The sequence below is a fragment of the Hyperoodon ampullatus genome (genome assembly GCF_949752795.1).
Source record: "Hyperoodon ampullatus genome assembly, chromosome: 15".
NCBI classification, from domain to species: Eukaryota; Metazoa; Chordata; class Mammalia; order Artiodactyla; family Ziphiidae; genus Hyperoodon; species Hyperoodon ampullatus.
The window spans coordinates 35,732,109-35,747,768 of NC_136928.1; the positions used below are offsets into that span (position 1 = coordinate 35,732,109).

At 34.8% G+C, this 15,660-nt stretch overlaps 1 protein-coding gene across 1 annotated transcript in view; it reads left to right on the forward strand.

The window, feature by feature from the left end:
- The window catches only part of WDPCP (WD repeat containing planar cell polarity effector), a gene marked incomplete at both ends in the record, with an annotated part of 270,224 nt that overhangs the window by 48,978 nt on the left and 205,586 nt on the right, over nt 1-15,660 (forward strand). The window contains 3 exons of the mRNA XM_079720396.1: nt 1,580-1,694; nt 3,559-3,692; nt 7,205-7,396. Coding sequence (XP_079576522.1) covers nt 1,580-1,694; nt 3,559-3,692; nt 7,205-7,396 — 441 coding nt within the window. The remainder of the gene's footprint in view (nt 1-1,579; nt 1,695-3,558; nt 3,693-7,204; nt 7,397-15,660) is intronic.

A 15,660-nucleotide genomic window follows, 5' to 3' on the forward strand; every position in this document is an offset into this window, starting at 1 on the left:
ATAGAAAAGGACAGATATTTGAGGTGCTTTGAATAAATGAGGGAGAAAAAGCTATTATAAAGGGGAGAACTAGATATGAAAGATGACCCTAAAATTCCCTGAGAAGGGAGAATGTAGGGAGTAAAGACCACATTATATTATTATATAATATATTGTTATATAATATAATATGTTATATTGTTATGGGGGAATTCCCTAGAAGGGAACTATCAGTGTTTGTCATCAAGGTATGTGGCAGGGCTGGATGTAATTCATAATTCAGCAGAGATTAATTAATTTGTGAAGTATTTTGAAATTCTTGGAACAAATGTGCCTTCTCTTATTAGTCTCCCAGACCAATAAAGTTGATTAAATTCTCCTTTCCCCTGCCCTCCGCCCCCTTTGGGGGCATTAACATGAAATGGACAATTCATTAAGTCATGTGGGACCCTTCAGTTTCTTTTCTGATTCATGTGCCTGGAATCTGTTAGACCATAGGGGAGTAATGGTTTTTTTTTTTTTATTAACCTGGTCCCTGATGCTGCTCATCTCTCACACATGTCACAATATGTCTTGTCACAGAATCATCCTGTCTAGCTGGGACATGATGCTTAGGTAGGTGGGGAAGTCCCCTGTTTTGTTTAAAATCATAGTTGTCTTTGGGTTTGGCTGGCATGTTCATGATTAGTTTACTGACAATTGGTTTTTTTCTTTCTATACCATATGCTATTCCATGATTCATCTGCTTTGAGTCTGCTGCCCTGAAGGTGAAACAATTTCTTCCAATGTTGATACTTCATAATCTCATAGATAACAAGCATACACATATGCATAGTCCTTTCAGAAGTTTTAAACATTTGGAGATGAATGAATTATGCTGCCACAAATGGAAAGGAGCAGTATAAAACCATAATGGTGATATCCAGACATCTTTTGTTGGGTGGTTGGGTGAACGCTAATATTAATAAAGCCTGCATACTTTACTGTATCTCTCCTTGAGAAGCTATTTCTGATATGTGGTATTTATTTATGAATTTTAACATTTTACTTTAATTGCCTTGATTTACATGTATTTTAATATTTTAGACAAGATCTTTATTTGTAGAAATGCGGTTTAAATTCCAAATACATTGTAATACTTGCTGTTAATATTGTAATGATGACATCTTTTCTCTAATGTGTAGCATTGATTATTCAAAGCTTAAGAAATCTTTTAATTTCTGATATAAATAGTAATCTTTGAAAACATTTCAGTTTAAGACACATCACATTTCTGAATGCAGTGCAAAGCAGTTTTTTCCACACGGTTATTTTCTAAGTATTTAGAAGATTACACTTCTAATAAACATGAACTAAATTCAGTTTCTGCTTATAGCACTAATCAGTGCCCTTATTGTGTTGCATCATTTAACCACCTGTATCTTTTTACTCAGGATGTCATTGATTGTTTTTCGAAGAAGAAACTCTTTATAATTCCATGGTGTAGATGCACATGTTAATATCTGTATAAGTTGTGCATTTGGGGATTTTTTAAAGATTTTTAAAAGATTCTAATTCTCAGTATATCTCCCTCCCCCTCTCCCTCTTTCCCTGGTTTTAGCTTCTCTTTGGTTCAGGTGTGCTGGTGTCCTTAAGCCTTTCCGGGCCGCAGCTGGAGAAAGTGGTGATTGACAGAAGCCTGGTGGGGAAGCTCATCTCAGACACCATCAGTGATGGTAATTACCCCCATGTGCAAATCAATTGCCTACATTAACAGTGGGGCAGGAGAAATAGTGTGTCAACAGGTAGACTAATTATTACCACTGGGGACTTGAAAACACAAGTAATTGCTTGTAATAGCATAGTTACAACCCCTGGGACCCATACAAGTTTTGACTAATATTTAATATCAAAGTTTTTGTCAAGTGTTAGGCTCATATCCTTGAGTATTTTTCATTCTTTGCTTTAAAAAATGTGAACGTATTTTCAAAAGAGGTGTTTTTTTTTTTTTTGGTGTGTTGACATTTCACATATTTTTCATTTTCACATGAATTTTGAATAATAAATAACGCAAATTTGTCAACACAGCCACCAGTAAAAAAACAAAAGCAAAAACAAAACCTGTGCTTTGGCTGTTAGGAAGATTCTCTGTTACCAAAGTCTGTGAATACTAACTTTTGAGAGAGTTGGGCAGTATTTATAAATATCAAAAATCAATGCCAAATATACTAGATAAATCTGAATCCCATTAAATGATACCACAATCAGTACATAATTGCTACGAAGCACATAAAAAAAGACTTTAAGCCAGTAATTGAAAAAGTAGGGTACTGACATTTATTAATCCCTAGAAGGCTCTATGCTGTGCTAACCTACGTATATCATTTAATTTAAAAAAACATTCCTTATAAGGTATAGTTATTTCCATTTTATGGATAAGGAAATTGAAGCTGAAATACTAAGGAACATGACCACTAATGAGATACTAAGGACTAGCCCAGAAATGGCTGGGTTGAGATTTGAACCCAGGTTCTGGCTGCAAAGCCCATTTTCTTTGCACTACAGTGTGCTGACTCCTGAAGTTTTAAGATTATGTTTTTAATTCAAGGTGAAAAAATGGTCTAAGAAACAGATTGCATTATCATTAGAGATTGAAAATTGTCAGTATCTTAAATTGAATAATCAAAGGAAAGTGTGATCTAATGGAAAGGACAGAGGTTAGATTACAGAAACCTTCCTTCTGCTGTGTGTGCTCACTAGCTACCTCTGAATAAATCAGACACAATTTCATAGAGAAAAGCACTCTGCAGGATGGCTATCATTAGCCATATTCCTGATAATGAAAGCTGGGGTTAAGGTTATAAGTGTGCCATTTCCTTTTCCTTATAGGATCATGGTGCTAAAGAAGCTTCCCTATGGAAGAGGTTCCATTTTCATATGTCTAATAATTGACCCCTTCATTGACAGTGCAAAGAAAATAGTGGCTGTGATGATTTTGTCATATTGATTCTCCTCCATAAGAATTAAAAGGAGACTTCCAACAGTATTCATGTCGCTGAGATATCTTTTTTCACTTGTTTCTTTTATTTATACCACAAATGATACACTCTCATGAGACCATGATAACAATGTGATTTCTTGGCAGTTCTCCAGATTCTCCTGTAATTGTGTAGATATACTGTTGGTTACTGCTTGCACAGTCAGGGTATGGAAGTAAAGAAAAATATATAAAACATTCAATAATTTCTTTATGCTGGGAACAATATAAAACATTTCTCAAATTCCTACTATATGTTTTTATCAACAATTTTTATAACATTAATGGCCCTTTATGTAACCTATGAATATTAATTATCTACCTGTGTGCTCTAAAAATAAAGCTGTAGATGATTAGATTGATGATTGTTGTTTATTCCCAGTATCTTTACTATCTTTGTAAAATGTCATAATGGTATTTAGGAGACTTTAGTTATTTCAATTCATATTCATTTATCTTCTGAAAATAGTTTTTTATAATATTTCAGTGGAAGAAACTGTTAATTCTTTATTATTTTATTCTAACTTAGTATTTGCTAGTATTATCAAATCTTTTTTTTTAAGCTCTTCTCACAGACAGCTTTATCATCTTATCATTTTTGGCACAAAACAAACTATGTTTTATTCAGTTTACCAAGAAGATGGGTTCTCCTGATATAAACAAAAGACTGGAAAAACTCTCAGCCTTGGATTATAAGGTAGAGATTTCATTTTATATAGTCATATTGTTAATTATTAAGGTATGCTAGAGTATCACAAGAGTTGATGTTATGCTTGTTTTTATTGAATCATTCCGGATTTCAGAAAAACCAGAGTTATTATAAGATTAAGCTTGATCAACTAGAAACAGTGGCCATCCAGAGTTTTCATTTTTACTCTCATTATGGGGGTCTAACAGTGGCATGCTTGGAGTAATTTATATAGTACTTAACAGAAGTCAGAGACAGATAATAGAGGCAAGTTACACATTCGAAAATGGTTTTCTTGCTAGTGGTAGTATATACACCATTCTCATTTTCCCCTAAGACCCGGTATCATCCTTCTAGGCCAGGATAGCTGCTCTGGCTTCCATTTCACAAGAAAAGAAAGAAAGAAGAAGGCACTTTCAAAGGTTAATAGAAATGTGTAATAAATGAAGAGTGGGAAGACTCCCCCGCCCCCCACACCCAACTCTAACTGTGGAGAAAAATGCAAAAAGAAATCTCCTACCTGTGTTAGTATCTCTCCCTTCAGTAACTCCAGGTAATTTGTTTCCTTGTATCAGGGACCTTACATCTGTTAAGGCAGGATTTTTATTTTAAATGATGTATTTAATTTAAGTTTTGCCACATTACATTTTAACTGCTTGGAAGGCATACTCTCTGGTAGGATGAGTATCTAATACATTTTCCAGGCTGTTTCAGTTCAAGGCCTCTTTTCAGCAATGACTTGTGTTTGCAAGATTGATCCAGCCTCTGTGACGTGGATTTGAGACAGTTCACTGGGAACAGGGCTGATATACAGCTTCCTTAAACAAGATGCACACTTACACCATACCTAGAGTGTCTGTAACAAGGGCAAAGATTCTTAAAAGTCAACTTTGTGTGTGTGTTTGAAAAGTAGTATTTAACCTAACCTTTTGCCCTTTTGCATTATTTCTTATTGTGACTGAGGTGGTGGTGGTATGGGAGGATTAATTTTATTTAGTGGAAAAATCTACTCTTATAAAAAAGATTTTTAACATGGGATAAAATACATTAAATAAGTGTTTCATTGTGGTAATAAACTAAAATTTGGTTTTGTCTCCCAACTTTGTGGAGCTTCTATAACACTTTGTATAATATTGATTCTTTTAAACTGAAAATCGGTGGTATTCATATATTATATTTTGTTTAGTAAAAAAAATTGGTTTAGCATTCTTAATGGGATATTATTTTCCAGAATAGCTAACTGTAGATTTACTTAAAATGTTGTTTATTTACTAATGCTGGTCTTTAAAATGCACCAGTATGCATTACCTCAAACTATTAAAGTAACTGTTTTTAATGCATTTATATAAAATTTTGTATGACTAGTTTCTCCATCTTAGGTGTGGTGGATAATTTGGCAAAGTCTTCTCAGCTGAAGGATATTAGCTCCCCGTTAATGAGAGCAGAGAGAAACTGTCAGGATGTCATCTTTTCTGATGAAAAGATGTGAAAAATAGACTGAGTATATGGGCCCTATACCTTGAGTAAGGGAGTTACTTATTTGTTTATTCATTCTGCCTTTAGCTTTGAGAAATTAAGCACTCCATGAGCACTCCATGTCATTTCTTTACATTAGAGAAGTAGCCTGCTTCCCTTTGGAAAACCCATGGATTTCATTTTCTGGTTCAGTATTTTAAATATAGGTATTTAAATACTTCGTAAAAACTGCCATTTGTCCATTGGAAGGATGTTTTAAGAAACTTACTCATTTCACTTGCCTTCTTGACCATCGTGATAGAACACTGATGCCATTAATACTCATAGCAAACATGAAATTTCAGATAACATATATGATTTGCATTATGTGAGGATTGAAAGTGCCAGTTCTCATCTAGAAATTCTTAAGTAACATGTGTACATGGCAGGTAGGACATCAAAATAATGTAGGTATATTTTTAAGGACTTAGCAATTCCATTGTGGTATTTCTCTTAAGAAGATAGCTAGTTAAAATAGTGATATTGAGAGCTTAAATATAAGAATTTGCACTTCAAAGCATAAAGTACATCTGTGTTGTCTGTCATTGCCCATTTGGATTTTAAAACAAGGAAATAGTGTAGAGTACTATAATTCTGCTTTTCTTTACAGCTGTACCATAATTTAATTCTTTTAGATTGAAACAATTTTGGCAAAGAAAAATGTAGGGGAAATATCCTGAAAGTGTTGACCTTTAACGAGTTTTCCTGTCTACATTTTAAAAATCCAATTCAATTTATTTAACAGTGAAGGGACAGGGACAGTGCAAGGAGTTAAATGTTTACCATGAGAGAACAACATTGGTAATTACTTTGATTTCAGTTCCTTTTGATGTGCATTCAGAGGATGAAGAGGTCAATAATATTATGGGCATGCAAATAGAAAAGGGTTCCTTTTGACCATATTAAAAAAAATAGCAGAGGATTATTAAAGCATTAACCTTGATTTTAATGGCCTTGGTTGAGTGGTGAGATCACAATTTGGATGAGCCTGATTATTTACTAAATACAATACATAAATGCAACGGGTTCTTAACACCCATTGCACTCTGGCATTATCGCATTACTGCCATCCTTTGTTGCCTTGCAGACAGGAATATGAAAGCAATCTGTCATGTAGTGAGACTGGCTCCAGAAGCATTTCTCTGATAAGAAGACCCCCTGCCCTTTGCTAGTGTCTGGTCCAGTAGGCTTAGCCATGCGCTTAATCCCCAGAAAGTGGTTCGATTATTGCTGACCAGCAATGGCAAGATAGTTTTTTTTTTTTTTTTTTTTTGGCTTCCAAGCTATCAACCTTCCATTAATTCCTTAAGCAGAAATACGGTGCAATCTATATTTCCTTGGCATGTGTCACCCAGATGGTGCCGTGCTTATGTTTTCAAATAACCATGTTCCAAAATAACATAGTTTGAATAATAAATTCTACAAATCCTTCCTAAGAAAGAAAAGCATAATTCTCAGAAGCTGCATAAACTTTTATGCAGCATGATGCTGTGACTTATCCCTTTATGCAGAATTCTTGTGTATATGTCTCATATATTCTTTAAAGTGATATTTGCCTCAAGTTGTTTTTCCTTTTATTGTTGTCAGTCATTCAGTCATTGTTAACATGTTATGTCTTAAACAGTAGTCAGACACTCTTGGTCAGCAGTACTGAACTTGTCATTTAATATAGCCGGTCTTAAATCCTATGTGTAGGTCGATGCTGTCAAGCAACCATGACTGTACATTTTGGTATTGATTGGGATTGCTATGGCCAATTCCTCCCTAACTCACATTTCTCCTTTTCCTTTCCTCTGCTAAAAATGGGGAGAATTTTGAACATATGTCTTTTTTATATATGTGTCAAAAGAATTTGGTAAATTCTGACACCTCCTTAAGCACATGTTTAACATGCATATTTACTTGCATTTATCTACATTTACAGATGCTTTAATTTTTGCAATACTTTGAGGATTTTGCATTTTAAAAATGATCCTTGTCTGCTTTTTTTTTTTTTTAACCATTAGATTTCCTATTATGAAATCCCTGGCCCAGTAAACAGGACAACACAGCGTCGTCTAGCTATCAATTGTGTTCAAGATATAGTTGTTTGCTGGTGGCCACTGGTCAGTGATGATGCTTGGCCTTGGGCCCCCATTTCTTCTGAGAAAGACAGAGCCAATCTGCTGCTCCTGGGTTATGCTCAAGGAAGACTGGAGGTAAATCTAAAGCAAATCTATACATTTTATTGAAGAGAAAATAAAATAGGATTATTAGTTTTCTATTCTGAAATGTGTGAATACTTTTTAAAACATATAGTTTATTTTCCAAATATTCAACAAAGGAAATTACATATGAAATGGGATCCTTTAAAGTATCACATCTGGAGTATACACAGTTTCGGGACTTGCCTGAATAGCATAGTGATTAATAGCACAAGCTTCTGGGTTCAAATCCTAGCTTTGCCACTACCTAGCTCTCTGTCCTTGAGCAGATTACTAACCTCTGTGGTTTCATTATTTGAAAAATAAAGTTAACGAAGATAAATGAGTTAATACATGCATTTAGAGCAATAACTACATATATTAAACTCTCAATTACTATTGTGATTCTTGTCATTATCATTATTAGTACTGTCATTACTGTTTGCTCATGATTTCATGCCTATCGAAGCTATGTTATCAATCACCTTCTTTAAACTTCAGTTAGGTAGCAAACATTAGTCAACTGCCTATTTTCTGCAAGACTCTGTGGTGCCAAACCATGGCTGGGGCAAGGATTTGTAAGGAGGGCTTTAGAAGAGCAGCCTTCTCAGTCTAGTTTCCTGCCTGGGACAGGAGCACCAAAAGGGTTAATCTAAGAGGTGCAGACAAGATCTTGCCCTATCTATTCCTAACAGTGGTTCCATCATCATTCATTATCACGAACCTATGGCTATTTTCACCTTGTATCAGTACTTTGAGTATGAAATTCTGTTTCTTTTTTAATGTAACTTACAAAAAAGCAACCTCCTCCAACCTGTTTTTTTTAATGTTTTGGCTTGGGTAAAATAGTATGTTCCTGTATTTTCTCTAAATCCATTATCTTTTAGGCTTTAAGTTTTTTAATTTTTCAGAATCAGTATTCTGAGATACAATGAACAAGTACAAGTTTTCTCTATCCCTTCCTACCTCTTCTGGTTTTATAAATTTACAGGCCATCTTTTAAGACCGAAGAGTCCTTTTTAACTAATTATTTTACCTTTTTCTGGGACTTTTCCAATTTGTTGTAGTAACTAATACCACTTGTAATGCTTCAGGTATGGATTTTGTAAGGATAAAGAAGTGCTTTATTCCTATTCAATTCCTGTTCATGCCCACCATTTTATTGATCTTGGGTCCAGAAGCTAACTGAATAAAAGACTTAATCAAAATGACTTAATATAATAAAGCCAACTAGAATTCTTTTAAATGTTCTGTTTTATAATAAAAGTAAAAATAATATAAATCAGCCTTTAGTTTTACATTACACAAATTACCTTTATTTGAAATGAGTTTATTACCTGAAATTAGGACTGTTCAAAAAGGGTATACGTATGGTCTATGTACTTCATCTCCTGGTGTCATCTGGTTTATGGACTTTGGAGTTGGATAAACCTCGGTTTGCCTGTTGGTTGGACCATATACTGTGTGGCTTTAATCAAATTTACTTCCTGTCAGCTTCTGCCTGCTTTTTTTTTTTTTTTTTTTGCGTTACGCGGGCCTCTCACTGTTGTGGCCTCTCCCGTTGCGGAGCACAGGCTCCGGACGCGCAGGCTCAGCGGCCATGGCTCACGGGCCCAGCCGCTCCGCGGCATGTGGGATCCTCCCAGAGCGGGGCACGAACCCGCGTCCCCTGAATCGGCAGGCGGACTCCCAACCACTGCGCCACCAGGGAAGCCCCAGCTTCTGCCTGCTTTTAACTAATACTATGTTCTTTGGCCTTGGGTAGATCACCTATCCTCTCTGACTGTAGTTTTCTAATTTTTAAAATGATGGATTTAAACCAGATAGGTCCTGGGGCAGCTCAAAAAAGTGCACATCTGGATTCTGAAGCACAGATCTGATTTAGCCATTGCATGTGCAAACGCCTTCAGTAGATTTTGAAACTAAACTTAGCCTCGGCACTGAAAAGGTCCCCCTGACTGGCCCTGACTTACCTTTCCAATGTTATTTCTTTATACAAATCTATGTTCTAGTCAAATGGTTTACTCACTGCTTCTTTATTTCCCACCTCCTGTCTGTACAAATTACTGGTATTTCTACCTGAAAGGTCCTTCCCTCTCTCTTTTCACATCATTCATCAACTACTGAGCATGACCATGGAGTAAGCACTGTATTTCATGCCAGGGAATATAAATACAAAACTATCCCTGCCTGCAAGGATCTTAGTGTCTACCAATGAGAGACAAATATGAAAACGTGTGAGTACACTAAAATGTTAAATAATGCTGTGGGTAGAGTATGTGTAAGCTGTAGAGGAGCCAGTGGGGAATGATTGTTTCTACCTAGAGAGATAATAAGGGGGGAACTTTAAAGAGGATTTACAATTTGCTCAAGGTTCATACACAATTTTACTTTTTTTACTATCCTTTCTAAGTTTCATATCAAAGTTGTACTACCCCTGTAGAGTGATTTGACTAGCTTTTCTCTTTTCTCCTCTCTGAACCAGTGCCAAAGGAATTATATGATACTTGAATGTTTGGTAAAACTCATATAAAACTGCCTGGGTGTGCTGTCTTTCAAGGAAGGTAGATTTTTTATAATTGATTCCATTTTTCGAGGGTTGTTTGTTTTTCAGGAATTCTATCTTTTCCTTGAGTCATTTTCCTTAATTTGTATTTTTGGAAAATTATCCATCTTATTTAAGTATTTGAATAGATTTTCATGAAGTTGTATATGATACTTGCACCTGATTTTTAATTGTTCACCACTGACTGCATAGCTAATTTTTTGATCATAATATATTAAGATATATAATTCATTTTTTTTGTCAAGTAGCTTTTGTCTTGGATTTGGCTCTTTCAATCAGTCTATCAAAATTGAACTGTTAGAAAAATTTGTAAAGATTTCTTTTTCAGAACCTCACATGAACTTCTATATGCAAAAGGTGAATGGCTTTTGGAAGAAATGTCTGGGGAAATAATTGTTTCTTTGTGTGTGTGTGAAGACATAATCTTTAACTGTGAATTGTAGCACATTTTTTAGGGTAACATGAACTAAAACCACTAGTCTATAAAAGTAATATTCAGGCATATGTCTTTAAATATTTTTTCACTAGCGACCAGTAGACTTCTTGAGCTAATCCTCAGAATAAGAGATACGATATACTCTTAAACCCTGAAATTCAGACTAAAAACGTAGCAGCCTCATAGAGAAGAAATTTAATCTTTGCATCTATTAAATGATAGAACTTAAAAAAATAATTTCCCACCCAATTTCAATCAGAAAAGATAGTAAGCTTTTATTTGGACAGTGGCAAGATCCTAGAGTAGTGGTTCTTAGCCTTGGCAACACATTACAGTCACCTGCAGAGATTTTACAAAGGAGCCCACCCAGACCAGTTATATCAGAATCTCCAGAGGGGTAGGAGGCATCAGTATTCTTTTACAGGTTCCCTAGGTGATTCTCATGTGCATCCAAGTTGAGAACCACTGCTTTACAGCAGGCTGGAAAAAAATTTTAAGCCATCTTTTTTGCATAACAGACCATGGAAAGGATAAAGCCCACATACTGAACCAAATGAGAGTGTTAACAGTAAATTCCAAGTAGAAAATTGGCTTATCAAGCAGCAAAAAAAAAAGAAAACAAAGGAAACATAGAAGTAAGCTCTCTGTGACTGAATTATCTGTCTTTCAGAGGAGGAACATTTCTCAATTTATTTTATGGATATTAGAAAACTGCTGGTCTAATTTCACACTGCAGAGCTCTAAACAACAGTACATATCTTAATTAGAAGCATAGAACAGAGAGATTTATGTAGTCTAGGGGAAAAAATTTTGTTTTGAAAAATATACAATAGTATGAAGAAAAAGAAATTTTTTATCAGTACAATTCACTTAAAAATAGTTTTTAATGGTGTTTGTATGGATTATTGTACATAGCATGGTAGTCATTTTTACTTAAATTCCTCACACTCTTTATACTTAAATTTGGAAAAGGTGATTACCGTCATCATAGAACTATTTAATTCATTAGCTTTGTCAAAAATGTGGTGACAACACAACTTACTCTTTCCTTACCTTTGTATTCAAGCAGATGTTTTAGCTTTTCAGCTGTATGGATTTGATAATGCTTTCTGAGTATGGCAGTAATTTCAAGATATCTTACTCAGAAAAGGTCACTTGAATTTGTTTAACCAAATTAATCAAAAACACATAAGCAGAACTATTAAACATTAAAACCTGTTGTCAGGGCTAGGGAAATATAACCTCACAAAGGTAACTTTTTTCCCATAAAAATTAAAAACTAATTTTGCAGTGATTTAGAGGAGCAGCCAACTGATGGGAAAGTCAAAATGTGATCAACTTTTAATACAGTATAATTTGATAAAAGAAGTATTCAGAAAGCATTATAAATGCATTCAACTGAAAAGCCAAAATATTTCATAGACATCTCTTCCAAAGAAATGTATGAACTGTGTTAGCTTTCAACCAGATAACCAAGATTTTCTGTTTCAGGGATGATTTTTTTTTAATCTCTTTATTATAAAGCACACTAAGGAAAACCACACAGACTAAATATATAGTTTAATGAGCTTTTACTAAGGAAACACCCCTGAACCACACTCAGGTCAAGAAATAGAACTTTGCCAGGTACCATAAATAGCACCACGTACCCTGTTTTGATCTCAACCCTTTCCTGGTGCCCTAAAGTAACCTCTATTGAGACTTTTACACATTTTCTCATATAGTTTTTATCACCTAAATGTGCATCCTGCAAAACTGTAGTTTAATATTATCTATTTAAAACATGTTAATGTGTCTTTTAACTGTCTTTTAATCTGCAAGTTCCTGCTCCATCCCTTTTTTTTTAAATTAATATTTATCTGTTGAAACTGCAGTGTCCCACAGTCTGGATTTTGTTGTTCCATCATCATGGTGTGGTTCAACAAGTTTCTTTGTCGTTTGAAAATTCTACAAGTTAGTAGTCGGTTTTGTCAAGACTGTGCGCAAAGGAGTGCTTTTTAATCAGAAGGCACATAATGTCAGGTTCTCTTTCTCTCTTTTGGTTTTCTCTCTTTTTTGATTTTAGCAGCTATTGATGCTTAATGCCTAGATCCAGTAATTCATGACAGTTGCAAAATGGTGATATCTAATGATATTTTTTTTTATTAATTGTGATACTTTTATAATGAGACACTTCTACTCATCTCCTACTTGTTTTCCCAGTGGATGGATTCATATACTATAATCAGGATAAGCCTCTGTTTCTTTTAATTACTAGTTTTCAAGATTGAATTGGTTCCCTATCACTCCTTGAAGGTAACCAATTAGTTTTTGTTTTTTTAATAGCATTATTAATTCATGGATTTAAACATACTTGACTTAATGGGTTTCATAAATTGTAATTGTTATCCTTTTGAAAGCTCAGATTCTTAACTTTGGGCAGTGGGAGCCTCCTCAAGTTGGCTCCTCTTCTTGTCATGACCTCAGTAGTCTTGGGTAGCTTCCCTCTGTCTGGTGTAACAATATGGTTCATGCTTTCTTGTACATTTCCTGCTGCAAACCTGGAATTATCAATTTCTTCAATAAGGTCTGGTTTCTGGATCACTGAAGAAATCAAAGAGCAAATCAAAAAATGAAATGAGACATTTTTTGAGGCAAATGAAAAAGAAAACATGATGATCTAAAACCTATGGGATGCAGCAAAAGCAGTTCTAAGAGGGAAATTTATAGTGATACAAGCTTACCACAGGAAACCAGAAAGATCTCACGTAAACAACCAAACTCTACTCCTAAAGTAAGTAGAGAAAGAACAAACAAAACCCAAAGTTAGTAGAAGGAAAGAAATCATAAAGGTCAGGGCAAAAATAAATGAAATAGAGACTAAAAAAAAAAAAAGAAAAGATCAATGACACTAAAAGCTAGTTCTTTGAAACGATATGCAAAACTGATAAACCTTTAGACAGACTCATCAAGAAAAAAAGGGAGACGGTCCAAATCAATAAAATCAGAAATGAAAAAGGAGAAGTTACAATAGACACCACAGAAACACAAAGGATCATAAGAGACTACTATGAAGAACTACATGCCAATAAACTGGTACAGCCTAGAAGAAATGGACAAATTCTTAGAAAGGTACAATCTCTCAAGACTAAACCAGGAAGAAATAGAAAATATGAACAGACCAATTACCAGTACCGAAATTGAATCAGTAATTTAAAAACTCCCAACAAACAAAAGTCCAGGACCAGATGGATTCATAGGTGAATTCTACCAAACATTTAGAGAAGAGTTAACACCTATTGTCCTGAAACTATTCTAAAATATTGCAGAGGACAGAACACTTCCAAACCTTTTCTATGAGGCCACCATCACCCTGTTACCGAAACTAAAGATATCATGAAAAAAATTACAGGCCAGTATCACTGATGAACATAGATGCAAAAATCCTCAACAAAATACTAGCAGCCTGACTCCAACAATACATTAAAAGGATCATACACCTTGATCAAGTGGAATTTATCCCAGGGATGCAAGGATTTTTCAATATTCACAAATCAATCAGTGTGATACGCCACATTACCAAATTGAAGAATAAAAACAATATGATCATCTCAATAGATGCAGAAAAAGCTTTTGATAAAATTCAACATCTATTTATGATAAAAACTTCAGAAAGTGGGTATGGAGGGAAGATATCTTAGTGTAATAAGAGCCATATATGACAAATGCACAGCTAACATCCTACTCAATGGTGAAATTCTGAAAGCATTCCTTCTAAGATCAGGAACAAGACAAGGAGGCCCACTCCACTTTTATTCAACATAGTTTTGGAAGTCCTAGCCACAGCAATCAGAGAAGAAAAAGAAAAGGGATCCAAATTGGAAAAGAAGAAGTAAAACTCACTGTTTGCAGATGATATAATACTATACATAGAAAAATACTAAAGATGCTACTAGAAAACTAGTAGAGCTCACCAATGACTTTGGTGAACTTGCAGGATACAAAATTAATACACAGAAATCTCTTGCATTCCTATATACTAACAACAAAAGATCAGAAGGAGAAATTAAGGAAGCAATACCATTTATCATCACATCAAAAAAATAAAATACCTAGGAATAAACCTATCTAAGGAGGCAAAAAACCTGTACTCAGAAAACTTTAAGATACTGATGCAAGAAATCAAGGATGACACAAACAGATGGAGAGATATACCATGTTCTTGGATTGGAAGAATCAACATTGTCAAAATGACTGTAGTACCCAAAGTAATCTACAGTTTCAACACAATCCCTGTCAAATTACCAATAGCATTTTTCACAGAATTAGAACAAAAAACTTTTACAATTTGTATGGAAACACAAAAAAATACGAATAGCCAAAGCAATCTTGAGAAAGAAAAGCGGAGCTGGAGGAATGAGGCTCCCTGACTTCAGACTATACTACAAAGCTACAGTAATCAAAACAGTATGGTACTGGCACAAAAACAGACCTATAGATCAATGGAACAGGATAGAACGTCCAGAGATAAGCCCACCCACCTATGGCCACCTAATCTATGACAAAGCAGGCAAGAATATACAATAGAGAAAAGAAAGTCTCTTCAGTAAGTGGTGCTAGGAAAACTAGACAGCTACATTGAAAAGAATGAAATTAGAGCACTTTCTAACACCACACACACCTCAAAATGGACTAAAGTCCTAAATGTAAGACTGGACACTATAAAACTCTTAGAGAAAAACATAGGCAGAACACTCTTTGACATAAATTGCAGCAATATCCTTTTGGGTCCACCTCCTAGAGCAATGAATGTAAAAGCAAAAATAAACAAGTGGCACCTAATTAAACTTAAAAGCTTTTGCACAACAAAGGAAACCATTTAAAAAATGAAAAGACAACCAGCGTACTGGGAGAAAATATTTGCACACAATGCTACCGGCAAGGGATTAATTTCCAAATTATACAAACAGCCCATTCATACAGTTTAATATCAAGAAAACAACCCAATCAAAAAATGGGCAAAAAACCTAAATAGATATTTCTCCAAAGAAGACATACAGATGGCCAATAGACACATGAAAAGATACTCAACGTCACTAATTATTAGAGAAATGCAAATGAAAACTACAATGAGGTATGACCTTACACCAGTCAGAATGGCCATCATCAAAAAATCTACAAACAGTAAATGCTGGAGAGGGTGTGGAGAAAAGAGAACTCTCCTGCACTGTTGGTGGGAATATAAATTGATACAGCCACTATAGAGAACAGTATGGAGGTTCCTTAAAAAACTAGAGT